The following is a 25,437-nucleotide window of genomic DNA, read 5'->3' on the forward strand; positions in this document are numbered from 1 at the left end:
CCAAACGGAAGTTGAATCGTTTGCCAGTGCTGCGGGGAAGATAAGAGCTACCTGCCTAGTACCCAACCCAGTGGTCAGACGCTGACCGGCTCGAGTCCAGGTCATCATCCGAGACAAGTGTGGGAACTTGGTCGGGTACTACACTCGACGAGACGTCGGTTGGGGCAACGGCAGAGACCTGGGTCACATCCAAGCTGTAGCAAATCTCCATGGTTGCATCGTCAGCCTCGTGGGTATAGCACGCTTGGGGTTGACGGCCGCTCTCGACAGCACGGTCTTCCGGGCTGCGCTCCTGGTGCTTCTTCCCCCTCGTGCCTCGAGTCGATTGTCCTACTGCTGGCTGGCTGGCACCTGGCAATGGAGGTGGCCATACGTGGTATCCCGTGGATGTAACGTAATGCGAATTCAGGTTCAGCAGGCACAGCTCCGCACAGCTCCGGCCTCGCCAGCGTTCCGACAGCCAGATTGCCAGTCCAGTGGAAGTATGTACACAGCAGCAAAACGGGAAGCCCGGAGGACACGATGGTGCACACTGCCGAAGCAGATTCTCGAGCCCCCACGATTCAACTGTACTGTTGTGATAGATATGTGCTCAACTGTCGTGTTCACGTCTGGAACCTAATGCGGCATATGGCGTTTTGAGGCTTGCACGCCCTGGATGGCACTGGGCAGCACGGATACTTGCATCAGTTGATCATATCCGCTGGCCAGGGGCTGAAATGATTATTCACCGTAGGGCGGATACACAGGTAGGTCATTTCCACTACTGGAGGGTAGGTATCAACACATCCAAATGGCGTCCTATGTCGTCGTCGTCGAAGTGTGCACGGGCCACGTAGCGATGTAGATTGCCATTCCCAGCAGCTCTCCGCGTGTGTCGTACCCGGGGAGTGTCACACCGACATTCGTCCCGCCGCGCAGACCGACCGAAGCGAGACACGGAAAAGAGTGTGGCCAGGAGACGCCGGTTCCCGTGACGGTTCGGATGAATTTGAAATCCCTCGTTTCTGACTACCGTCCTGAGAGGCAGGCACATCAACGTGTAACAGCCTCGAAGAAAGAGGTGAATGCGGCGTGGCTATCGGACCAGTTTGGCAAACGGCTGTGTGTTGTCCATTCCCCGCGTCGTCGTCGTCGTTCGGCCGTTGTGTTGAGGGAAGGTTATTTTTTTGTGACTAGGTAGGCGCATTTGCCACAGAAACGTGTCGGTTTAGTCGAGTTGACGGTGCTTACTTACTCGCCACTGCCATGTGTGCGTCTGGCTCGGTGGAGAAGTCCGACCAAAACTTAAGTTCCTTGTTTTCCGAGAGGGTTCCGGACGAAGGGCGGCTCATGGCCTTCACCGGTGGAGCAGTTGGATAAGGCTATGGATGGCGGCGATACTAGTAGAGTAGGTAAGCCTCGTCTGGGGTGCAGCAGGCCGGGAGAAACACAGCTGTGTTGTCAGCGCATAGGTAGGTGGGGTGTGCTTGGAGGAAGTGCGGGATTGACCCCAGAGAAGCATTCTAGCGCATGCAGGCCGCTCAATGTCAAAAAGATTCCGCCACGGGATGCTCATCTCCTGGCGGGCGAGAATAAGCACAGTCGAGCAAGGATTTCTCCCCAGGGCGGATCAAGATGAACACACGGAGATTTGCGCGTACGATGAGTTGTCAGAGCCAGGCTCCACGTGCTAGATGGATATATCAAATGCGAGCCCCACCCTGTCGCCACGAGGAAAGCGGATGTGTATGTAGAGTGCAAAGGAGCTCGGGATGCCGAAAACGAGGTCATGCGGCGGTAGGGCGGATCCGGATCACGCCGGTAGATACCCCAGGTGATGGGCGGCGATGTATGCGTTGTCTGTAGGATCTTCCATGGTTCCTTCGCCGTAGCTCCCGTATCTGGAAGGGTGTTCTGTCAATGTTTCCAAAGCAGGGTTTTGAGGTGATCCTGAGTTATGAAAAGAAAAAAACAAACGCCGTCGTTCAGCCTTAACGTCCCTAGTGCATGGTCAGGAGCCCGACCCGAATGTAGAGTAGGTCTGTACTTGGGTAGGATATAACTGCAACGCCTAGCTGCAGGTGCAAGCCGGGGAGAATCTCATAGACAGGCCGCTGTCGACTCTTGATCTACGAGTGCCGGTATGTCAGAAGAGGTCCACTTCGATCGTCAGCTACGACGCAGAGTAGAGCAATGGGGCTGTGACTCTGAACTCTGACCTTGCGCATGTGCTGTGACTGCCGTTAGGCATCTGAGTACCGGTATCTAGTAAATTCTGTGGAATGTAGGCGGTGGTGCTCCAATAGAGTGCTTCAGCTACCTAGCCTCGAATCCGACAGGACGGGGATAGATGTCACCCAGCGTCTGGTGGCGAAAACCATCGAATCGCAGCAGTGTTCGATTCCGCAAGCCGTTCGGGTGGGTCATGGTCGAGTACCTAGTACTACTGAGGGTGCACCATGTACCAGTACCACAATCTCGGTGGATTCTGGCGAGGCGGTAGCGCGGTGGTGTCCCCCTCAGTACGAGGTTCGAACCTCGCGACGGATTCAGCACGGCAAACAGAGCACCCCGAGTCGAACATGTTCTCCGCCCTCGACACGATCCGGATATCGTTCGCCTTCAGCTGGACGGATGGATGCGCTGGCAGTAGGATCACCGCCGGAGCCTGCTCTTTCAGCCCAGCGCAATAGTTCCAATCTATTAACCTCACCGCTCCCAGGTGCTCTTACCAACCCACCGACTCACTTGACTCGGCTACTATAGAGTGCCGCACAGGTATGTGTGTAGATATCGCAGGGCTTTCACGATGTTTAGTGCGGAGGCGCAATGCATTGAGGCGGGGCCCATGATGTTCGTCTCGTCATGGGACATATTATTTTTTCCGATGTTCTTCTGGGGGCGTTTGAACATTGAGCGGAGCTTGGCCTCAGACGCAGGTGAGATGCAGCCAATTCAGCTGGGTGGACAGTTCTGCAGGTCACGGAGCGCAGACTCCTCAGACTCTTGTTCTTGCAAGTGAGAGAACGTCATAACCCTTGGCGGGGCTAGTATACCCTACTCACTAACTAAGCTCCAAGGCAGATCCACTCGGCCCCCAAGCAGGGAATTGTCCAGGGATGCCGCCCCCCCTTCCCGTTCGCTTGCTTTGATGCCGACTCTTGTATTTTTATTTTTCTTTCGTGTCGGAAACAGGCGCTGTGCTTGTGTAGGGTCTGACAACTCACCTGTCCCCGTCGTCATTCCATACAGGGCAGGTAGGCCTGCCGGTCCCAAGGGGACATTTCTCCGCTGCGACTACAAGAGGCCCTGAAACATGTAGAGTATGTCGCCCGCGCGGGCCCGACAGAGGCCGGACGTACGGCCGACGTCTGACTCCTGAAGTGTGCGTACATGGCGGGACATGCCTGCGTGCGCGTAAGGTGTCAGTGGTGTATTCACGTAGTGGGAGTGGGGCGGGGGACCAGACATATCCATCCTACCTGACGACAGATTTGACGGCACGTCCAAGGTGCGCGAAATTGTGGGCGGGCGGTGGTTGGGTGGAGGATATTGGAGGGAGGCGGGAGGAGGGCAGTGGTGGGAGTTTGAGTGGTGGTGACAGTTCAAATGGTGGTGGTGGTGGTGGTGGTGGTGGTGGTGGTGGTGGTGGTGGCAGCAGTTTGAGTGGTGATGGAGCTCTGTCACAAGTGTGAAGCACCTGCGGACTGATCTGGACCTCCCAGTAAGTGCGTCCCGCTATCTCCCTCTTCTAGCATGGGGGTGCGTCATGCACTAGGTCTCACTCGCCGTCGCTGCCAATGGGCGCGATCTCTCATCCCCACCAATCCCTTCCCCACCCCCCATTCCCACTAGGCCGCAGCTTGCCTCGCTGCTGCGCTGGAATTCCCACTCAGCCTGAGGGTGTGGCGAATATATAATATAGTTCTTCTCCGCTCTACCCTACTACTACCCATTCAACACAAACATCAACACAGAAGCAGATATACACACCCTCTTATCTCCTCTCCACACCCATCTGCCTATATATCAACAGCTAGCCCCCCCGCCCACAGTAGCATTCGAAGATCACAATATCCAGTCCACCTCGAGATCAACTACGAAAAAAGACACCAGAAAGCAGATCTCCAAATCCGCGTGAACATCATGTCTCCCGCTTACCCCCAAGTCCACAACCCGCGCCACTCGTCTGGCTCGCTTTCCTTGCCTCCACAGGGCCGCCCGTATGCTGGAGGCCTTCCTTCACCGACCGACTCGACTTGCTCCAACTGCTCCTGCGAGGATTCCACTTTGCCTCTGAACACCCCGTTCTCAACCCCACCAACCTCCGCCACCGGCTCGACGGCATCCCGTCGTCGCCGATCTTCCGTCGCCGAGCAGCCCCGCCCCATTCTGAAGGGCGCTCCTCCCGTCGTGGTCCAGAAGATGCGTGGCACCTCTCCCAGCCGCACCGAACGCCACGGCCACAGCTCCTCTTCCCGTGCTCTAGTGGTGCCCGCATCCTCGCACGGCCACCGCCGCTCCCGTTCCGAGACCAGCTACTCGAGCCACACCGGCCGTTACTACGAAGCCTACCAGAAGTCGGTGGCGCAGGACCAGGACGCCGGCCGGGACTTCCCGCGGCGCGGCCGCACCCGCTTCCCCAAGAAGCTCGTCACCCGCGAGGCCGCCGAGGAGAAGAAGTACCCGTACTCGGTCGAGGAGGACGGCGCGATCACCGTCGAGCAGGCGCTGGGACAGCCTGAGATCGAAGCGTTGGTGGCTCTGTCTGAAGAGATCCGACGTGAGTATACAGTATTTCCTCCCCACCTTGGTTCTACCACGCGACACCCGACTAACCGTTTCCTTCGCCACAGGTCGTAGTGTCCCATCGCGAAAAGCAGTATCATTCTACGAGAAGACAATAGTTCACGAAGTTCCCCCGAGCGCGCCCAGCCCACCACCATCTGAAGCCGCGATCTCACCCCCACCCCGCTCTGGCACTCCTTTCAGCCCCGCATTGCTTTCACCCCACAGTTCAAGTTCGAATTCATCCTCTCGTTATTCGCAGCCAGTCATTCTTGTTTCCGGCACAGGACCGAACGGTCGTCGCACCTCCCAATACGTTCCCGTCTCGCCCGCCTACTGTTCAAACTCCCCACCAAAATTCGAGCCCCTGCAGCCGCCGGGCCCCTCAACTCCCAAACCCACATCAAAGAATATGGAACTCCGCCTCGAGCCCGCACCCTCATCACACAGCAACAGCGCGCCACCACCACCGTCATCACACAGCGTACCACCATCACACAGCGCGCCATCATCGAAGACCCCCGAAGAGAAGCTCGCGAGAGCGGAGGAGAAGGCGGTAAAGGCCGCAAAGATTGCAGAGAAGAAGGAGCGTCGCGCGCAGACCACGGGAAGCGCCGTCGATGCCGAGGATGCGTGGAAGGCAAGGATGCGCGCCGAGGAGCTCAAAAAGAAGTTTGTAGAATTGGAGAGGAAGGAGAGGTCCCGGTACGAGAAGAGGGATCCCAAGCGGAGGTCCGATAAGGAGAAGAGGGTCAGGGTCGGCAGGAATCATAAGGGCGAGATCATCATGATCAAAGGTTAGAGAGGTTGTTTATTGGTTTTTGTTTTGTTTTTGTTTGCTCTTTGTTTTGGAGGTTGGCTGTTTGGTTGGAGTATTTCTTTGAGGCCTTTCTTTGGTTTTTTTTCATATACCCACACCATGTGTGTTTAAGCGTACTCTACTGCATATTTACACGGTGTTTTTGATCATTTTTTCTGTGCCTTGTGCCTTCTCTCCTTCTCGTTTCGCATCGTTTTGTTTTACTCTTCACGGAGGCCAGAGTTTTAGCCTGTACCCTATCTACGATAACAAGTACTTTTATGATACCTCATTCTCACCCTCATCGAGCGAAGCATTATCATCCCGCGAACCGCCTCAAGAAGTCCACAGAACAGAATAGAACAGATATCCGAGCGCATGCGGATTTTCCTGCCCGCCCGCCCCCTGCCCCTCCGATAACACTCCAATCACCGATAACACTCGAATCACTGGGGTGTCCAGCGATCGGCCCAATCAGAAATAGGCTCCGGAAACTAGGAAACACACCATACAAGCCCTGCAGCTTTCTTGCAGCCTGCAGTGCATGCAGGATTGAGGATTGAGGCTTCGAGCGCGCAGGCGGGCAGCGCAGATCACTTGTAAGTCGTGGGCCTGTGGCGGCTTACCTATGGTACCAGGTATGTACCAGGTATATAGAGTGTCGATGTGCCTATGACGGATACGCAGATGATGGTGATCGCAACCTAACCCAGCCTAATCCAACCCAATCCCTATCATTCTCGACAGCCTTGAAATTGAGCTTGATTTCATATCGCCCGCTCGCAACGGTTTCGTTCGGTTCGGATGGGACTGCTCTGGATCAGTACCTAGAGTAGGTACATAGACGGCTGGCTGGAAGAAGAAAAAGAGACACCCGCGGCCAATTGATACCGGTATTCGCGAATAATGGGGGGGGGGGGGGGGGGGGGGTGACGCAGGATGTGTTTATGTACCCAACGGCCAACGGCGCCGGCCCGCACCCGCACCCAGACGCAGTACTCTAGCAGCACAAAACATGTTTTTCTTCCTCTTTCTTCCTCTCTTTCCAGATTTCGTTACGGGATTCATCCTTCGCCATGAACTATGGAAGGAAGGAAGAAAAACTGGTTGCTTCCATGATGTGTTGCTCTTCGGGGATCTTTCGGAGATCAACGGCCGAGTACCTAGTAGTAGTGGTAGGTAGGGGCGGGGAGGGGATAGGAGGCAAAACGTGTGCAGTGTGCAGTGTGCATTGCATCACTACACGATACGATGCGGATGGGCCAGGTTTGGGTTGGGTTGGGTTCGGACTGCAACACACAAGATCTAATTCGCCTCTCGGGGGATCGTTGGATTCGGTCACGATGAAGGACTGAGGAGGATGAGGGTGGAAGGGAGGTGGAAGGAAGGTGGCTTCCCTGGTATCCTGTTTCGACTGCTGTTTGAGAGCGCCTTCACGTACCGCTGCGTTACCGGTATGATGGATCATGGTGAAATGATGATGCGGTGATGGGTTTCGGACGTTCATCCAGGCCTAGGGAACCTACCGTACGGCGGACCGGAGGACGTCTTGAGACCGTAGTCGTCAGTGCTATTTCCCCCCCCCCCCCCCCGGCCCCGGATCTATCAGTGTGAACAGCGACCCTGCCACTAAACACTGGGGGAAAGCTAGCGACAACAACCTCGCTCTCGAAGGGGAGGCTAGCAAATCATCAGCACTCACTCACTTACTCCATCAAGTCCAGCGACTTCCCCATGTTGCTTGGTAGTTGAGTATACGGTAAGCGCGCAGCGAAGGTTGTCACCACTGCTGAGTGCTTCCTAGCAAGTTAGCACACTGCGGAATGCGGCAGGCGAAGGACATGCAGCGCAAAGGAAATCCGAAAATCGATGGGCCACACGTCCACTGTCATAGATAATCACTCGCTGCTCCGGATCCGTGTACAGTTTCTTTGAACTGACGTAGTATGCATTTCGCCTTCACGCCCGGTTACGGACCACGTAGACATCTCCCCAGTACGAGTATTACTTCACAGGGAAAAGAGGTGGCACATGACCATCTCGATAGGTAGTTAGCTGTCGCAATAACGACAGATCTACATATCGGTTGCAGGCCCCGACTCCCATCCACCGACTTAGCAGTCCCAAACATTGCCGGATCTGCAGAGATCTGCGTGCAAAATTGTCTGGATTACCAGCCATGTCCTATGAGCCAGCCAATCTGGCTCTTCGTCGGTGGGAATCTTCACGGAGCACGGTTACTGAACCATACCTCGGTGGACGATGGAGCTGGCAAAAGTCTGCTTCACCGGCCAGTACCACAGTGGACAAAGAGCTGCCAGGCGCCCGCTGTGGAAATCCGGGCAGTCTCGAATCAGACGTGTATGTACTCTATTGTATTGAGCAGTCGAGGTAGATTCATGCTTGAGATCACTGATGTAAACCACATAAAAAAACGAACTATCCGCAAAAGCAGAAGTAACATAACGCCGAGCACACTCTGAAGTTCAAAATGCCCTTACAAGTTACTCCTTAGCCGGTTCCAAGGCAGGAGCATAACATACCTATGCTGTTCTGTTTATCGGATTGCCAGCATTGGCAACCTTGATCTACATATGGGCCGTATGAGTTTGAACCTCAGGTTGCATAGTAATTTACAATATAATACTAGTAAGGACAAGCTTCAGCACCTGGATGAAAGTCCACACAGACTGGAGCGGCGGTCCGACTGTACCATCATCGCATATCACTCGTGATGTTGGCTTTCGGCGTTGGATTTTCGGGTTGAAGATTGAAAACGGAGTATGTGTGGACATTGCCATGATCTAGCAACGTCGTATGCAGTCAATGATTAAACCAAAAAATGAGGTATACATTGTCTTCCACCTGGAGGCTATGTACAATATTCTGACCCCATTTCCCGCGCCGACTTCTAGCGTTTAGTACCACTACACATCCACCATCTCCTCATCCTCCTCATCCTCCTCCAAAAATCCCGTAATCCCCTCGGGCAGCGTCCCGCCCTTCTCCAAAACCGCACCAAAATGTCCCCTAGCCTCACGTCTCAGCTCCCTCGCCCTCTCCCTCACGCCTCCGTCCTCCTCAATATCCGCAATCCACAAGCAAACCATTCCGCGTAAACACAGGAGCCCGACCATATCGCTCCACGGCGGTGTAAGCATCAATTCTTCCAAGCGCTCCTTAATCTTCTCAGGACGCGAGACCTCCGCCTCCGCCTCCGCCTCCGCTTCGTCGGGACCCTCGACAGAGCGGAAGCGGCTGCCCTCAATCAACAGCGCGAAAAGCGCAGGATTGAACTCTACCGCGCTCGGGTACGGCGGGAGGCGGGACTCGACGGACGTCGCCGCTTTCGCCTCCGCTCGCGCCTTCTTCGGCGGCAGCTTCCCCCTTCCCCTTCCCTTCCCCTTCCCACCAACCTCCCGCTCCTCAGCAGCAGCGCCCGTCTGCTCCCCGCGCGCCACCACCGCAGGGTGGTGACTATGCAGCCTCGGCCTGTAGGGATAAAACAGGACGAGGCGCTCCATGTACTCTACCGCGACTCTGTGGGCCTCCGCCTTCCCCTCCCGCTTCCCCTCCCCCTCCCACTCCCCCTGCCCCTGCCCTTCCCCCTCCCGCCGTAGCAGCAACTGCAGCCCCACCCCCCAGAGTCTTCGCACATCGACGTCCTTCCCGCGGATGAGGCAGGCGAAGGCACGCTCCGCGCGCGGCCAGCGCTGCCCGAGGAGGCTGCGGTATAGGATCGTTGTTAGCACTGCCAGGTGCTGCTTGCGCAGGTTGCTGTAGGGTACTGCAATCACGGGGTGGGACGGCCGGCTGGGTTTAGCGTCGGCCGCGTGGGGAGGGGAGCCTGCATCTGCTGTGGAAAAGCGGTCGGGTGGGGAGGAGGGCGCGTGGAGTGGCGGGGAGGAGGGCGCATGTGTCGGTGGAGAGGAGGGCGGTGCGAGGCCGTCGGATGAGGAGGAACTGGCGGAGAGGCGCCGGAGAGCGGGTTTTTGCGGGGCGGCGGACGTGTGCGGCTTGATCGGGGTGGCGAAGAAGGAGTGTTGGAAGCTGGGTGGGTTCATCATGTAGTAGTGGTAGTTAGTAGTGGGTGAAGAGTTAATTGACGCGTCGCTCAGTCGGCTCGGGGTAACGCGATCTGGTGCGAAGTGCGGAATACATATGCAATGATTTACATACACGATAAACAAGCGCTCACAAATGAACCAAGCAGACATGAAAACAAAAGTAACAGGTTTAGTATACATCAACGATCAATGCCAGTGCCACAGTGCCATGGTCATCCCTTCGATTCCAGTCCGGTCGCCACTAAAGGTATCTCATCCCAACCGCTCCACCGCCCTCCACCCGCCAGATCTAGAACCCCATCATCCTGTCCGCATGAACGCTCTCAGGCCGCAAATCCGAACGTTTCGGCGAGATAAGCGGGTGTAGTTGTGCGAGCAGCGTGATAGCTATTCCCGTCGTTAGCCTTAGTCGCGCGCAGCATTCATCCCGCAGCAAGCCTTAACATACCCCACATCAAGTAACAAGACACGAACGCGAGGATCAACGAGGACCTCCAGATGCTGTTCGTCGAGTCAGGTGTCAGTCAACCATTCCCCATCCTCCTCCTCTTCTGCATGCGGCCTGGGTGCAACGAACGTTTGAGTCTCGCCCTTGGGAGAGAAGAGGTATGCGAGCACCGAGGCGATAACGACGATAACGAGGCCGACGATGATGCTGTACCTATGTTTTTACGTGGCGCGCGTCAGCGTCGGTTCATTTCAGCGAGAGCTTGAGCTGGAGCATACCCGTTGGCCATGTTGAGAGCTGGATTCTATGCAATCGGGAAGAAAGGAAGCGCGTAGTGCAGTTTATTCGTTCGTACGTGGGTATGTTTGTTCGTTCTGGTGCAGTTCTGGTTAAACCGAGTGAGTGACAGCTTCGACTTGCCTGTTGCTTACCTCCGGAGTCTAGACAGACAGGTGACGTTGTAGCGCGCCCGGTAATCACAACAACAAAGGCATTGTCATCCGCCGAGCCCCGGATGCGGCTCTGCGAGCCTTATTCATCACCATCCATGTCGCGCGGGGCCGGGTAACTCCGCTGACTGCTTTTCACCCCCTAGCCCTAAAAGCCACACACACACAACCCGGATCATGCGCACAATCGGGCTGCTGCAATTCCCGACTTGACGACCGAACGACGACGCCAGTGACTACACGATTAACCGACAACCACAACCCTCCCGAAAAGCTCCCCCAGTTCGGTAGAATCCACACAACGACAAGATGACGAAGCGCACAAAGAAGGTCGGAGGTGTGTATTTCCAGAGCACTCGGGAGAGAGGGGAGGAAGAGGAGAGAATGCTGGACGAAAGAAAGATTGAAGGAGAGAGCATGGATGGAATGCGGAGAAAAATATTGTTGGCTGGGGAATGATGGGATTTTGATTGAGCATGAGCTGACAGTGGTGAATAGTGACCGGTAAATACGGTGTCAGGTAACCTCACCCAACTCTCCCACACTCAATTCCTCCACCGAACATCGAGTCAATCGAATCGACGAACCCCTCCAATCGCCAACCTAGCATCGCCGAGTAAACGACCATGAAACGAACAACAGACCGCTAACACCACCTCCACAGGTACGGTGCCTCGCTCCGTAAGCAGGTCAAGAAGATGGAGATCTCGCAGCACGCCCGCTACACCTGCACTTTCTGCGGAAAGAACTCTGTCAAGCGCAAGGCCGTTGGAATCTGGGAGTGCAAGTCCTGCAAGAAGACCGTTGCTGGAGGAGCCTGGACCGTCTCGTACATCTCCCTCCCTCCCTCCCTCCCTCCCCACCACTCCCGTCAGTACTCCGCTAACACATACGAACAACAGGACTGCTGCCGCCGCCGCCTCGCGATCCACCATCCGTCGTCTCCGCGAGCTCGCCGAGGTGTAAATTTCTTCGTTTTCACTGGAGCTGCTTTTTCTTCGTGGTTGGCGCGTTGGGGAACTACAACTTTTTCGGTAGAATCAATGAATAAAACTCTCCGAGATCGTTGAAACAACAATGGGGTCCTTTTCGGAGTTTTTTTTTCTTTTCTTTTCTCCTGGCAATGGATTGTTTGCTTTACATACTGTCGGCTCTGCTCTGCTCGGATGTTGTTTTACTGCAAAATAAAACGGGATTCGAAGCAGATTGCTACAGAGAGTATCAGGCGGAAATCACCCAGATCGGACGAGCTCTTCCTTTATCGCAGATCTCGAGGCCGGTTCAGTGATGACAAGGCAACTGTCGAGCTTTGCTCTTGCTCTTCACTGCTCTGCCGAGACCAAGACCACACGTGAAACCCCTCACGGAAGACCCGCAAAGCTTCCCAGCACGCCCGAACGTAGATGTGATAAATGGTTTGACATTTGACAACTTACATACTATTCGACCTGCCCCTCTGCGCTCCATCTGCTAGCCATATGAAGCTCTGGAGCAAACACGCTTAAATCATTTTCGTCATCATCATCTAGGTTTATATCCACAGCCTAAAAATCACAGGTCTGAGACTCTGAGGTGAGTACCTATTCCCACACATTCCCGCACACGGTAGTTTCCCCGCAGTAACCCACAGTCATGTATGACACGCAGTAACACGCAGCATGAACACGCAGTAACATGCAGCATGAACACGCAGTAACACGCCCAATCCATTTCCATTTCATATGCGGACATTGCGGAGTCTTCACTGCGTCTACCTACCGCACCTCACCGCACCAATCCATATCCCCCAGACCCCAGTGCCCCCACAGCCAGCCAAAAAAAAAGTATGCATACTTCTCAACAGACCACACGGCAAAAAAAAACAGAAGTGTATAGTATCTATGATCGGAACGCAACCCCCTCATTCCATCCTACCTACCAACCTACCTATCCAAAACCAAAAAAATTCCCGCTCAGACAGCAGAGAGCCGAGACAGCAGCAGCGAATGCATTCACAATCTTCCAAAACCAACCCCATCCAATATGTGACAGAAGATGAAGGAGAAAAAAAAGCCAAAGGGAAAGAACGCCCTGCATAAAAGATCACCACAGCCTTCCCATTGCATTGCGTTGAAATCGTAAACACAACCAACCATCATGTTGAATGGTTGGTTGGTTGGTTGGTCAGTTGAACAATAAGTCAGCCGCCATGTCGACATCGCCATTGGTAGCGTCGAGAGCCGATATCGCCTGCTGTGGAGTGAATCCCAGGCCCACCAGCTGACTGACCACCTCGTCGGCATATCTCGCTCTGGGCGCATTATCACGTATTACCGGTGCGGGCGGCTCCACAATCGCGCCAGATCTCGCGCCAACCTTGCTTCCGCTGGGGCCCTCGACGGTGGGTTCATCGTCTTCGCCCGAGCTGTCCTTGGGGATTTCGCTCTCGCCGAGAAACGCGACCTCTTCGTCTTGGATCACGAGGCAGTTGCGTTTCAGGTCCAGCGTGGCGAGGTGTCGTTTCAGCATGTCGAGGCCGAGGAGGAGCTCAACGTGCTTTCCCTCCATCACCGTGAAGGAACAGGCGAGAAACAGGTTGCCGATCTTGATCTGCGCGCTGTGCACGCGGCCGAGAATCCGTGCTGTGCCCACGCCCCGAGCGATGCCGGCGAAGCGGGAGTCCACCAGCCGCATGATTCCGCACCGTTGCGCACAGTCGGGTGACATGATGGTTGCTTGCGCACCGCTGTCGACGAATGCTTTGACGGCGGTGCCGTTGACTTCGACGGGGATGTAGAGCATCGTAACACGGCCAAAAGCTACGCATATAAAAGTCAGTCTTCTAGATATGTGCAGGAGCATGTGAGGGGACGGAATGACCTTCTGGGTTGTGCTCGAGCGCGGACTGAAGATTCTCCATAACCTGCTCTTGCCGTATGAGTTCCTCGATCTTCTGCTGTGCCTCGATGTTGAACGGGTCTTCGTTGAGCATTTGCTATTACTGTCAGCACAGTTTCGCGAAAAGCGTGAGGCTGACGGGCGAGGGGAAGTTACAATTTCCCGCTGCTTCTCCCTCTCTTTTTCCCTGCGGTCGCGCTCCATCCGACCAAATGCATCTCGAAACGCAGCAGGATCATTCATCGCCTCCACGAGCTCAGGATTCGTCTCCCGCAACTGAGCCTGCAGCTGCGCGTTCGCCAGGAGCTGCAGCCGGATAACTTCTGGATCGTACTCCTGCTGCTGGGGTTGCGACTGCATCTGCATCTGCTGCTGCTGCTGGTGCTGCTGTTGCTGTTGCGGTCGAGCTTGCGCCTGCGGCCGCGGCGCGATGGTGTGAACCACCACCATGTCATCGTCCTTCATATTGTAGGCTTCGAGTGTGCGTGTTGCATCCGAGAGCAAACGGCCATTGTAGTAGATGTGCTGTGACGCTGAAGGCATCTGCGGGAGCTCGGACGAAATGAGAGCCTTCAGATCCTGAATGCAGATGGAGCTTGGGACATCGAGTTGCAGGACCTGTGGATTGCCGCCCGAGATGGAGGAGATTGTGAGACGCCTGCAGAGGTTCCAGCCGGTCAGCAAACACTCAGGACATGAACGCGAGGGGGAGATGAAGCTCGTACATTGCAGCTAGTTGGTTGGGATTGTGATTAAGCGAGGACGAGAGGGAAGGTTAGGTAGTAGCAGGCGGGGATGTCGCTGTGGGGGAAGAAGTTGTGGGGAGTTGGCTGATAATTGTAGTCCTTTGATGATGATGGCGGGGAGGGGGAGGGGAATTTCGTGTGGTTGGGCGGCGGTGGTGGGATTCGAGGGTGATGTGTAAGTACGTGGTGGAGAGTAGTGGGGAGTAGTAGCATGTAGTAGTTACTTTGTAGTATCTAGAGTTAGTGGTGGGTAACAGATGCTTTGCTGATCACTTTGAGCCGACACTGGTTTCAACGGTACGTGCATTCGATCCGGGCTTGGCCTCTAATCCCCGCAGCCCCACCATGCACAAGATTCCCGATACAACTCGAGCTTGGAATACCCAACGCAGACGTGGTAACAGGTCGCGGGACAGGTCGTGGGGACAGGGCCACGCATTGACATTCTGAACACGGCAGTGACACTGGAGTGGGGCTCTGGTCTCGAGCGAATTTGCTCGAACGGAGAAGTCCCAGATGTCCTCCATGCACAACCACGCTCTTTGGGAGCAATCTGCGTGCTGGGACGAATGGGGCGCTCGGGTAGATATCGACCTGCTCCATGAAGCCCGGCGGGAGTGTTACCGGGAAACCCGGCAGTCCGTGGGGTGCGGATTAGTCTCTTCCCCTCTCACTCCGTCTCACTCCATCCATGGTGGGGGAACGATTGCGGCAAGTTGGTGCTGTTCGGTTGGGATTGACGATTGATTGGTGCGCATCCATCGCCCACGCTCAAAGCACATCCAACACGTCTTCACTCCTCATCCTCCTTCTCCCCCTCCTCCTCCTCCGCCGGAATCTGCCATGGCTCCTCCGTCCATCACTTTATCGCGAAGTCTATTAGGCGTCGAGCCTGACGGCGGGCGTCCGCATGGCTTGCTGGCTTCAAGCTCAGCTGTTTCTGGAGGGGTAACAGATTCCGGCCCAAGGGAAAGGGAAGCGGGCGAAACTCAAAGCACGACGACGGTTCGGGGACGATATGTTGTCAAAGAACAGACGACAGGTCAGTTGATTGGACGAGAAACCGAACGTGTGGGGTAAGGCAGAGTCGTGTCCATGATATCCCATAATTCGCCAGGTCCTCGATTAACCCCACCAGTCCACCGCATCATGGGTGCTGACCGACAACTATTAGAAGCAGGTATCACGGGCCAACCGACGACGAAAGCCTATGGAGATCATGATTGGGCTCCACGAGCACGCCGTCTGACGACCTACAGAGCCGCTTGCGATACGTACATCTGCCGATATGCATGGCGGCGGCATGTCTCTGAAGTACGTAGGGACGGCAGGCTGGTATGTACGAGCGATCATGAATATCTGGCCTACATATCGAGGACACCCATTCCCACCAAAACAGAACGCCCACACACACACGCGCACACACATACACAGCTAAAGTTGAGCTGGAAGCAGAGACAATCACCCGGCAACACCGTTGGCCATGGCTTGCCTCACAGACCAAAACTCTTCAAAGTACACATGTTCGCCGTTATGCACTCGAATCGCAGGCGCTCAATACGGCGAGAGATGCGGATAGGTAGATATGCAATCGGACTACCCAGTAGGATGCGTCCTTCGCCAGCAGCCGTTCCATTCACCATGTGGATGTGGAGATAGGCGTAGAGTCGACTCAGTCGAGTAGATAAGTCGCCTCGGGCCTGGCCATATGTACATGGAATGCGAGGATCGTTGCTCGCGTGTCACCAAATGTGCGTGTAACCAACCGGCATGGCGGAACAATTTTTCGGGGCTTGGCAATGAATTGGCACTCGCAAACTCGTCTCCCATCAACAACCCGACTTCGACAGCATCTGATAACGGAATCGCAGGTGGTCGCCATAACTAGTCTAGTGAGGCCGTCTGCGACAATAAATTGATTATCTCTCTCTATTCCGGAATCGCTGCCATAGCTTCTTCCCCCCGCAGTGAAGTGAGTGTGCTTGTTGCGCGCGGGACGCCCCACTTCCCCGCCTCCAATCGATCATGGGGCTGTCCGTGAGGAGATCGGTGCTCAATGGCAAGCTATTCGCCGTTTCTCACAGGCATATCGTACGTCGGATCAATGCCCCGAAAGAACGAGAGACGGATTGAGTCGCAACGTTCAAGCTCTCGATTGCTAACGGTTGACTGACTCCACAGCTATCTACCGAGGAAGCCAAAAGCCAGTCGAGAAGTTACACGGACGGCAAGCGGTCGGGGAACCCAGAGGCTTTGCCGCGGGGTGGGTCAGTTAACAACGTTAGGGACGACAGGGTTGGTTGGCTGAGCCCGTCGTGACATTGAGGCATTGGCTGACACGATCGACAGGCAGAACTGCAAGATTTCTACCTTTCGATCCTCAGTGCAACCGCCAGTCGACGCGATGCGCGATCCTACCTCAAGCGCTTTACCCTGCCGCCGGTGACTCGACTCCCTTACGCCGGACTGGCGCCCAGGACCCCAGAGAAACCCGCCCTCTCTCCCAAAGCCTTCAACAAGCCGGATGAGACACACGTCAATGGCCCCGCCTACAATGCCGTCGCTCTGAAGCCTTCGAGCTCTCCCGGGTTGGGCAATCCGAGGCTCTTTGCTCCCAAGATCACCGACGAAGAGCTCCACATTGCGCTCGTCAAAGTCCGGGATATCGACAGCATTGCGGATGACACTCTTCAAGGCGTGGGTCGCACACTGGAGAGTCTGAAACGGCTAGGCCTCACGGCGGTTGTGGTGCTGGATGAGCCCGATAACGGCAGCGGATGGCGAGCGGAAACGGATGCACGAGCGGACCGCATTGTGTCCGCCATCGAGAAATCACGGGGAAGGGCCCGACGGATTGACGATGCTCTCACCATTTCGGCCGAATCCCTCTCGGTCTCCCTTCCTCAGCTCATTCTGGCCCCATTAAGCCGCGGCGTGATACCGATACTCTCTCCCCGCGCCTTCGATCCGGTCTCTCACAGGCACGTCGCAGTCGATGCCAATGATATCATCAGCACGCTCACCAACCTCTTCTCCTACCGCCCTCCCAGCTCCTCGGAATCTCCCATGGCCCAACCCATCTCCCTGGACCGCCTCATCTTCCTCGACCCGTTGGGCGGCATCCCGGCCCCCGATCGCCCAGCAGGCGCCCACGTCTTCGTCAACATGCAACAAGAATATCCCGAGATCGCCGCCAATCTGGAGGCCGACGGTCACCTGCACCACCTAAAGTCACTACAGACGCTGCGCTCCGCACTAGCCGTTCTCCCCCCCACCACATCAGCCGTGATCACCACACCCGCAGCGGCTGCCGCCGCAGGCGCGAAGCTCCCGGAACCCAACAGTCCCCGCATCAAGAACCCCCTGATCCACAACCTGCTCACCGACAAGCCTATCTTCTCCTCCTCGCTCCCGACCGCGACCTCGCCCTCCACACAAACCACGCTGCTAAAGCACGGCACGCCGCTGCAAGTATTCCCCTCCGGCACGAAACTCACCTCCCCAGACGTGGACCTTCGCAAGCTCGTCGCTCTGATCGAGGACTCATTCGGCAAGACGCTTGACGTGGCACACTACTTGGCGCGCGTGAACTCGCACATCGCGGGGCTCATCATTGCCGGCGACTACGAGGGCGCCGCAATCGTCACCTGGGAGACCCCGCCCGGAAAGCCACACGCCCGCGTCTGCTACCTCGATAAGTTCGCCGTCGCCAAGAGAAGCCAGGGCGTTGGCGGCGTCGCGGATGTGGTCTTCAAGGCTATGGCTGCGGGAGTGCGCCCTGGCGGCCTGTTTGAGGGCGTCGAGGGAATCGTCTGGAGGAGTAGAAGGACGAATGTCGTTAATAAATGGGTATTTCACCCCCCCCCCCCCCCCCCAGCACTGAAGACGGACAATCGCTAAAGATAGATAAATCATACGCAGTACTTCGAGCGCGCAAAAGGAACGTGGAAATTCCCCGGTGCGGGCGATGCCTGGACGATGTTTTGGACTACCGAGGATGTCAAGGTCGGGATGCAAAGGTTTGCGGATTACGCGGATGTGTGTGCGAGTATTCAGCCGAGTCTGAGGGATCGGGGAGGGAAAGGAGGGGAGGGAGGGGAGGGAGGTAGGTAGCGGGTGGTGCGGGTGGGGCGGGCGAGGGGTGTGCGAGGGGTGTGCGAGGGGTGTGGACTGGATGTGCTGTAGGTATATTGAGGAGTTGGGGGTGTCTTGAGGAGTTGGGGTGGAGTGGGCATGAGATGTCACTCGGTTTCGCGATATTGACAATGGTCATACGGATTTCGGGGAATACTTGTGCTGGTGGTAGCCATATACCCTACTATAGCCATATCAACAGTCGGTACCGCCCATCTGTAGAATGTATGCACGCGCCTTCTCGGTCCGGCGGGGCTGCGGGTGCGGATGCGGGTACTTACCGGACCAAAAGGGAGGGAGGGAGGCTGCTGGGAGCTGAATGGTCCATCCCGCACGACGAGGAGGAGGAGAAGTTGTGTGGCGCTGCAGAATTGGATGGGCGGGAGGGGAGGCATCATTCACCCTATCAAATTATTCGCTCCGGAGGGGAGAGGAATCATCCGTAACGTGAATGAGAGCTCGAACATTATTCATGTAAAATCACTCGCTTGCTGCGTAGTTGCGGGGTCAGGTCAACTTTCAACCGTCACTTCGCGCTTGGCCAGTCCCTGATTGGAAAAGTTGGTGGAGTTGGCGGAGTTGGCACAGTTGGCACAGTTGGGAAAGTTGGCGTTGGATGTGGCATGTGAAAAACGATTGACGATTGAGCGGAAAAGACAGTGGCGTTCGAACTTTGGACTTCGGGCAGTGAAGTAGCGTTGCAAGTTTCAATTCCTTCATCGCGATGAGGAACCCCCGCCTTTGGGAGCCTACGCCTACAAGAGAGCACTGATGGCATAGCTTCTATCATACCTACGACAACCTCGATGCCCGGAGAAGTTTTTTCTTCCGTTTCCGTATCAACTCCCACTTCATTGCATTACATTCGGCCGCGAATAGCTGGACTAGACTGGACTGTACTCCTGCGGATGCCCTCCGGCGTCCGCAGAAGTGCCCATAGAACTGGACTTATAGCCTCAGGTGCATCAACATCGCACGCTCCGGTTCTATCTACCTATCAGAAAAACCATATACCTATAGCTCTCGGGCCAAACTTTCTAGATCTTTCTACCTCTACATCTACCCACGGCTGTGGCAACGGAAAGGACCCGACGCTAGCGATAATATCTGTCGGCTTCTATATGTACCATGAGGTATGCTGGTATGTACAAGCCCCAAATCCTTCACCACCTCGTCGTCGTCGGGGAGCGGATGGATACCCATAGTACCTATAGGATGTACCTATATATTTCCCCATGTAGGTAACTTCAGTACTCGCCATGTAATCCAATCCAATCCCATTTATCTTCTGAGGCCACACCAGTCCCGGGCCTAGGTAACTAAGCATGTCCTTTTGTCATTTTGTCCCTTTGTCCCTTTTTATTTTCCAGATTCTTTTGGATTAGTTAGCGAACTTCCATCCCCCCCAACCCCAACCTAACCCCAACCCCTCAGCCAGCCAGCCAGATGTGGGATTCCCACGCGGAAGCGAAGCTTCGGCCGCCAGCATTCCGTTGGTCTGTGGTCTGTGGTCTGTGGTCTGGGCGAGTGGATAGGTACTTGCTTAGGTACTTACCCCGCACCACCGGTGGATACCTTTGTACGGGGGTAGGAGGTAGGTGGGTAGGTTGGTTGGGGGGTGGTGTATGTAGGGTGGTGGTGGTGTAGGGTGGTGTATACAGGGCAAAATATATCACTCTGGAGTCTGGCTTCATGCGTAGTACCTAGGTAAGTACATACCTCTTACATAGCGTATCCATAATCCAGCCAGCCATGGCCCATGGGGCCACGGAGTTTGGATCACCCTACTACGTAGGTACAGAAGCCGAGTGAAGGCGGGGAAAGCAGAGAGAAGGGCGATGATGCAAGAGTACATACCTTACACACCCAAGTCCATCATAGAAGGGTCTTGTCCTCCGGAAGCATCCGCAGTCCACCTCGGTACCTAGCATCTTTCGGGCACGCAGGAGGGCATCTATCCACCGGCCTATCCACCTATCCACCTAGTCAGTCAGTAGAGCCAGGCCGGGCACTCTTGTACCTACCCCATCCGTATGCCCAAAATCCTCACTATCCTCGCCATCCTCCCCTCCTTCCCTCCTCGCCCTTCCCCTCCCCGCCCTTTCCCTCCCCTCTCCCCTCCTCCCTATGTATGACATCTTTGTTTCTTGGTATATAGGCTCATACATACCTGGTAGTTAGTTTCAACCAGCATCGTCATCCTATCGATGTACGGTACCCCTCCACACCCCACCCCGCCCCACCCCACCGCGAAACCCCGCCCGCCTACTTAATTTTCTTCGCAGGGCAAGGATTCCCATGGTACCGGCACCACGCTAGGAGGTCGCAATAAAGTTGCCTTCGGTCTTTTGGTTACTTTACGTATGTACGGCACCACCGTAAAGTGCGTGCGTGCGTGCTTCCGGATTCCGAACAGCCGACTTCCACCGCTGGAGGGATGCTAGTTGTGGCTGGCTGTGGCTGGCGAGGGAGGAGGGGAGAGGGGGTGAGGGTGAGTGATGGTGTGTGATGAGCTAGAGCCTACATACCTACGTAGGAACCTGGGGTGGGTGTCAGCGACGAATCAGCGGGAATTGCGAGAGAGTTTGCGTACCATGATTCGGAGGTGTGCCACGTACGTTGTTTGTACTCTACCTAGGGTAGTGGTAGTATATTCCCCAGCTCCATCGAGACGAATATCGAATCTTTAGGTGTGTACAGTACTGCCAGGATAGCCTCGTCCGCGACTCCGCGATGTCGTCACCCCGCTTCTAGGTACCGGTACTCTAGTAGTCATCGTCAATCAAATTCGAGATACTCATCGGAAGTGGCGAGAATAAATCTCAACACACACCACCGTATCGCAAGGGCGCCCCTTCGCATCTGCGAAGCCCTTGCAGGATCTTTGCTCTTCCTACTATCGCATATCGAAACCGCTCTGCACAATCCGCGCAGACGCGATAGACGCCCTCCCGCTCCCGCTTAGTCAACCATGGCTTCAGAGTCCAGCATTGTTGCTAGACCGCTCCCCCCCTTTTCCGTTTGTCGGTAACTGGAGACGCCGATTCCCAGGACACACTTGAACGCCGTAGGGTGGTCGCCATAGGTAGTCTAGGTAGTAAAGGCCGCATGCGACAATAAATTGATGTTCTCTCTCTCTCTCTCTCTTGAACGCCGTAGACTCCAGAGTGCGTGGGTACATAATCTGAAACCCCAAACCCGAGCGCGCGGCGCGTTCCACATAGAGGTTTCTATTCCGGCGCGGGTATGTATGTAAATCCAGCACCCTACGTAGAGTAGAGTACCGGTATTGATAGTAATCCTCCCCACCCGGCCAGTGGCCACCCCTGGCTGGCCGGCCTTCTTGGGTCTTGACACGGTTCATCGACCCAGAAATCCGGTTCGGTTCTGCGACATGTGATGTGATGTGATGTGATGTATCATAGAGTAGAGTAGAGTAAGTAAACCCTTTCCCGGGTCAATAGGCAAAGAAAGAAAAAAAAGGGGGCGGGCTCCACCATCGACCCAAGAGGTCCCAAAACTTCATTTCTCGGTGTCTGCAAGTCCCATAGGTAGCAGCATGGCATGGGACGGGGGTGTGCGCACTCATACATCCATCCATCCATCCAGTCCAGCACAGCACCCAACAGAAGAAGAAAAAAAAACAGTATCCCGCGAACCCTCAGATCGCTCTCACAAATTTAAATATTGCAAAGGACAGAAAAAGAAAAGAAAAGAGAAGAAAAAAGAAAGGAAAAAGGAATGGTGGACTGGAGTGATACCCACACTACTATACTCCTTGGCGATGCCTGATGGTTGATGTGATGGCTGGCCTCCCACGGCGCCGCGCCCGTATCGTCGGAATGGAGAAGGGGGAGGGAAGGTCCCAACGAGGTGGTGGGTGGTGGGGTATGTCCCGGTGGGTTGGTAGCGTAATTGTCCCCCCTCCCACCTCCCCCCTCCCTCCTGTGTGCTCAGTTCAATAATTCATTCAACCGACCCCACCGAAATGCTTTGTCCTCTTTCCTGATCCACCACTTCTCGTGCAACTCGCAAAGGGTGTGCAAAGATGTGCAAAGGTGTGCAAAGGTGTCATGTCATCTAGATGCATCCGCCGGCCGCCCCAAACAAAGTCCTCACTTTTGCCCTTTGGTTGCGCACAATTGGATTTGTCCCCATGCCCGCAGGGAAAACCCGTTCGTTCCCACGCATCTGAGGCTTGAGCTCGATGGGAAAATCTGCTCACGACACGACTCCGCGCTGCCGTTGAGTGAGAGAGAGAGACGTATCAGATATCATATCCGCACCTGCAGCCAGGCCAGCCAGCTCGACCACCCCAGATGTCTGCTGCCTTGCAGGCCTATGTAGAGTAGAGTAGTTATCGGATCCGAAAGGGGCTTACGTGTGAGAGTGCCGCCCACGTGTAAATCCAGAATCGTGACACCTGCCGGTTCAGACGGACAGACAGACAAGGACGACGGGTCGACGGCTGAGCTGGGTACTTCCACTCTAGAGTATCGTATCTTCAAGAAACGGCATCAAACCGAGCCAGGGTGATCCCCGAAAAAGAAAACCCAGCCGTCATCAAGAAGATATCTCCTCATATGGGCAACGTGACGCCGGCATGCCCCTCCCAGTCACCCGGGATACTCTGATGGTGGGGATCTGGAGTTCCAGTGCAATGGTTGCGGATATGATACTAAGGAAAGCTTGAGAGGAGAGCAGATGCATAGAGTACGGCCTCTACCTTCTCTTCCCAGTATGGTCGTACATATCGTGCTCAACCCATCCCCGCGGATTCACCCTAATCACCTCCATGCTCGGCACCATCATGACATGTGGGAGGGCAACGACATCAAGATCGGCCTTATGATTCGCCGCAATTGAGTTCCCACTGCTGCGGATACTTGATAGGCTGACGGCAGGGACGAGGCTGTAGCAAACGGGACCGGCCGGAGGATGGCTGCACTTTGAAGAAAGTCACGCTCGATGAATGCTCGCATCCGATGCATTTCTCGTCGTTGTAGTAGGTATGTAGCTCATGTCGTAAGCGGTGAGCAGGTAGCCTAAGCGTGAGAGTGTCTCGGGCTCTTTTGAAACGCCTCTCTGGGGACATGACGGAGACTGTCAGGATACACCGAGTACATAGGTAGGTACCGATGATCCAAGTTGTCAATTCTCCCTCGCGGCTGGTTGTTCCGATCGAAAGATGGAGAGCGTGCTCTACGAAGGCCCGTAGAGTAGATTGCTTCGATGTGGGAAGTGGGCGTTGGCGAGAATTCATGCTGCCGAGGCTGATGCGGGGGTTCGTGGTTGCCGTTGCCATTGTTGTCGTGAGGATGGGAACATCAAGGAAGCTTCGAATAACAATCGGTAGTTCCACATTGATTGGCGCTCGTGGCGGTGGTGGTAGGTGGTACATCAAACCTCGAGCTCCCTGTCAACTCCACACCCCCATCTCACAGAATGGTGGTAAAAAAGCAGTCAATAAAAATCAGCCCTCACCATCTTCCGCCCACCTGCAACCCATCACGCCAACTCACCCCGCTCTTTTTTGTTCGCTGAAGTGGGTGTGTTGGAAGGGAATGGAAGGGAGGGGAGGGGAGGTGAGGGGGCAGGGCCAAACCAGGTCCATGGGAAATGTTTCCCACACACCCACACATTCCAGTTCCCTGTGATTCGTCAGGTTCCATGTTTTTGTTGTTTCCCATGTTTATTGCCCGTCCACCCACCACCGTCCACCCTCCATCCACCACATACCCACCCACACCCGACAATCAAGAAAAGGTTTTGTGATTATGATTTAATCGGGCAAGGCGGGAAGCGGATAGGAGAGGATGTGTGAGATGGAGGGGGTGCTTGTGTGTGTGTGTTGACGTTCATCCGAAACCCGCTTGGTGGGATGGATGGGACCCAGCCGATCGGTTCCATTCCAACCTCGCGCTTTTCTTTCGCTGCATTTTAGAGAGCGACCTGTAAGTACCATAGGTAGCATACTGCACCCAAGATTGCAATTGAAAAGCCGCGAATAATAGAAAAAAACATCCATCTCGTTTCGTTCGCATGTGGCCGTATGTAAACATGTTCGAGTTGTTTGGGGTTCCTAATGCAGGAGTGAGTAAGGAAATGAATACTCAATTATGTACATGGAGTTACATGCATACCTACATATCTCGAACAGAAGACCATGGAGGAGGAATCATGCATGCGCAACGCGAGTGGACCGCGAAAGACGGAAGGAAGCCGGACTGCTGCGAGGAGGAAGTGCGGAAGAGACAGAGGTGCGTGCGTGCGTGCTTGCGCTTGTGCTCGCGGTGCGAACCGGGCTGGCCAAGGCGAGGCGGATTCGCATAGACTTGTGGCTAACGTGGGCGGTTCGCATGTCCAGCCGTTTGTCTTGGGGGGTGGGGGGTCAGGGAGGAGGTGTTTCGAGTGTGGTTCGACACCACGGGAGGGCGTTAACTAAGATGCATTCGGAGCCGCTTCCGAGAGGTTGTGGACGGAGGGAGGAGTCAACTGTCAACCCTCCAGAGTCGACGGTTTGCACTTTTCAAGGGCTGCAGTGGGATGCATCGATCGAACGACAAACAGTCGGACTGGACTGGACTCGACGGGAGGTCAATAACTTTGACGGCGTATGTAGGAATGCCAAGGGCGGTGGAATATATACGGTAGTAGTGCGTATGATGGCCGTAGGTAGTTGTAACTCGTAATAGTTTGATTGCCAGTGGAAACGCAGATGCGGAACATCCGTAGGTCCTCGACGGGGCCGGGTCGGGCCGGCGTGCTTCCAGCTAGGCACTCTATAGCCACAGCTCCGGGAGAGAAGAAGGCACGGGCCAGGAGATTCAACGAAGACGTAGGTATAGAAGGACATACAGACAGACAGACGAGAAGGTGGATAGGTGGAAAGGTGGGTGGATGGATGGCAAAGACAGATGCAAAGACATATGCAAAGATGAGGAGCGGCAGGAGGACGGTTACGGAAGTGCAACAGTTGAATGCGAGCATGTGGATAGGTACTTACGTCAGTCATGCTGGGCTGCTATGGTCCTGGCGAACATCCGAAATGCCAGGACTGGAAAGCCATACCCAGCCTACATATCCACCGGGCTTCGAACCAGTGGAATGCCTTCATAAACGTCCACCGCATGACCTCCTCCACTGG

General features: G+C 55.3%; 7 protein-coding genes across 7 annotated transcripts; 4 read left to right on the forward strand and 3 right to left on the reverse strand.

Annotated features, from left to right (window-relative positions):
- The first annotated feature begins 3,830 nt into the window (after nt 1–3,830).
- On the forward strand, nt 3,831–5,871 carry BZA05DRAFT_402893 (uncharacterized protein). Its single transcript, XM_051484150.1, has 2 exons — nt 3,831–4,765; nt 4,839–5,871. Exons 1-2 carry the CDS (start codon nt 4,129–4,131, stop codon nt 5,570–5,572), a joined length of 1,371 nt encoding a protein of 456 aa, XP_051337921.1. The 5' UTR covers nt 3,831–4,128; the 3' UTR covers nt 5,573–5,871.
- A 2,551-nt stretch (nt 5,872–8,422) lies between these two features.
- Nucleotides 8,423–9,707, reverse strand: BZA05DRAFT_475164 (RNA polymerase I-specific initiation factor-domain-containing protein). Its single transcript, XM_051488167.1, has one exon. The coding sequence runs from the start codon at nt 9,634–9,636 to the stop codon at nt 8,497–8,499; it is 1,140 nt and encodes a 379-aa protein (XP_051337922.1). The 5' UTR covers nt 9,637–9,707; the 3' UTR covers nt 8,423–8,496.
- A 2-nt stretch (nt 9,708–9,709) lies between these two features.
- On the reverse strand, nt 9,710–10,529 carry BZA05DRAFT_402898 (ATP synthase subunit H-domain-containing protein). Its single transcript, XM_051484151.1, has 4 exons — nt 10,363–10,529; nt 10,214–10,297; nt 10,085–10,137; nt 9,710–10,023 (listed from the first exon to the last, which is right to left on the reverse strand). The coding sequence occupies exons 1-4, from the start codon at nt 10,371–10,373 to the stop codon at nt 9,926–9,928; spliced, it is 246 nt and encodes an 81-aa protein (XP_051337923.1). The 5' UTR covers nt 10,374–10,529; the 3' UTR covers nt 9,710–9,925.
- A 183-nt stretch (nt 10,530–10,712) lies between these two features.
- On the forward strand, nt 10,713–11,877 carry BZA05DRAFT_402904 (ribosomal protein L37ae). Its single transcript, XM_051484152.1, has 4 exons — nt 10,713–10,870; nt 11,032–11,053; nt 11,198–11,362; nt 11,436–11,877. Exons 1-4 carry the CDS (start codon nt 10,843–10,845, stop codon nt 11,497–11,499), a joined length of 279 nt encoding a protein of 92 aa, XP_051337924.1. The 5' UTR covers nt 10,713–10,842; the 3' UTR covers nt 11,500–11,877.
- Nucleotides 11,878–12,845: 968 nt separating this feature from the next.
- BZA05DRAFT_88593 (uncharacterized protein) lies at nt 12,846–14,281 on the reverse strand. Its single transcript, XM_051488750.1, has 4 exons — nt 14,136–14,281; nt 13,567–14,068; nt 13,393–13,491; nt 12,846–13,331 (listed from the first exon to the last, which is right to left on the reverse strand). Coding segments are annotated over exons 1-4 (855 nt in total). The 5' UTR covers nt 14,138–14,281; the 3' UTR covers nt 12,846–13,079.
- Nucleotides 14,282–15,985: 1,704 nt separating this feature from the next.
- Nucleotides 15,986–18,269, forward strand: BZA05DRAFT_375628 (uncharacterized protein; the record flags this gene model as incomplete). The annotated part of the gene is made up of 4 exons (XM_051481794.1): nt 15,986–16,247; nt 16,338–16,451; nt 16,506–18,005; nt 18,078–18,269. The coding sequence occupies exons 1-4, from the start codon at nt 16,182–16,184 to the stop codon at nt 18,267–18,269; spliced, it is 1,872 nt and encodes a 623-aa protein (XP_051337926.1). The 5' UTR covers nt 15,986–16,181.
- Nucleotides 18,270–18,299: 30 nt separating this feature from the next.
- BZA05DRAFT_402911 (uncharacterized protein) lies at nt 18,300–18,932 on the forward strand. The gene has a single exon (XM_051484153.1). It carries the CDS (start codon nt 18,395–18,397, stop codon nt 18,734–18,736), a length of 342 nt encoding a protein of 113 aa, XP_051337927.1. The 5' UTR covers nt 18,300–18,394; the 3' UTR covers nt 18,737–18,932.
- The last annotated feature ends 6,505 nt before the right edge of the window (nt 18,933–25,437 follow it).

This window comes from Tricharina praecox (assembly GCF_024521635.1).
Source record: "Tricharina praecox strain CBS 144465 chromosome Unknown BZA05scaffold_18, whole genome shotgun sequence".
Lineage (NCBI taxonomy): Eukaryota > Fungi > Ascomycota > Pezizomycetes > Pezizales > Pyronemataceae > Tricharina > Tricharina praecox.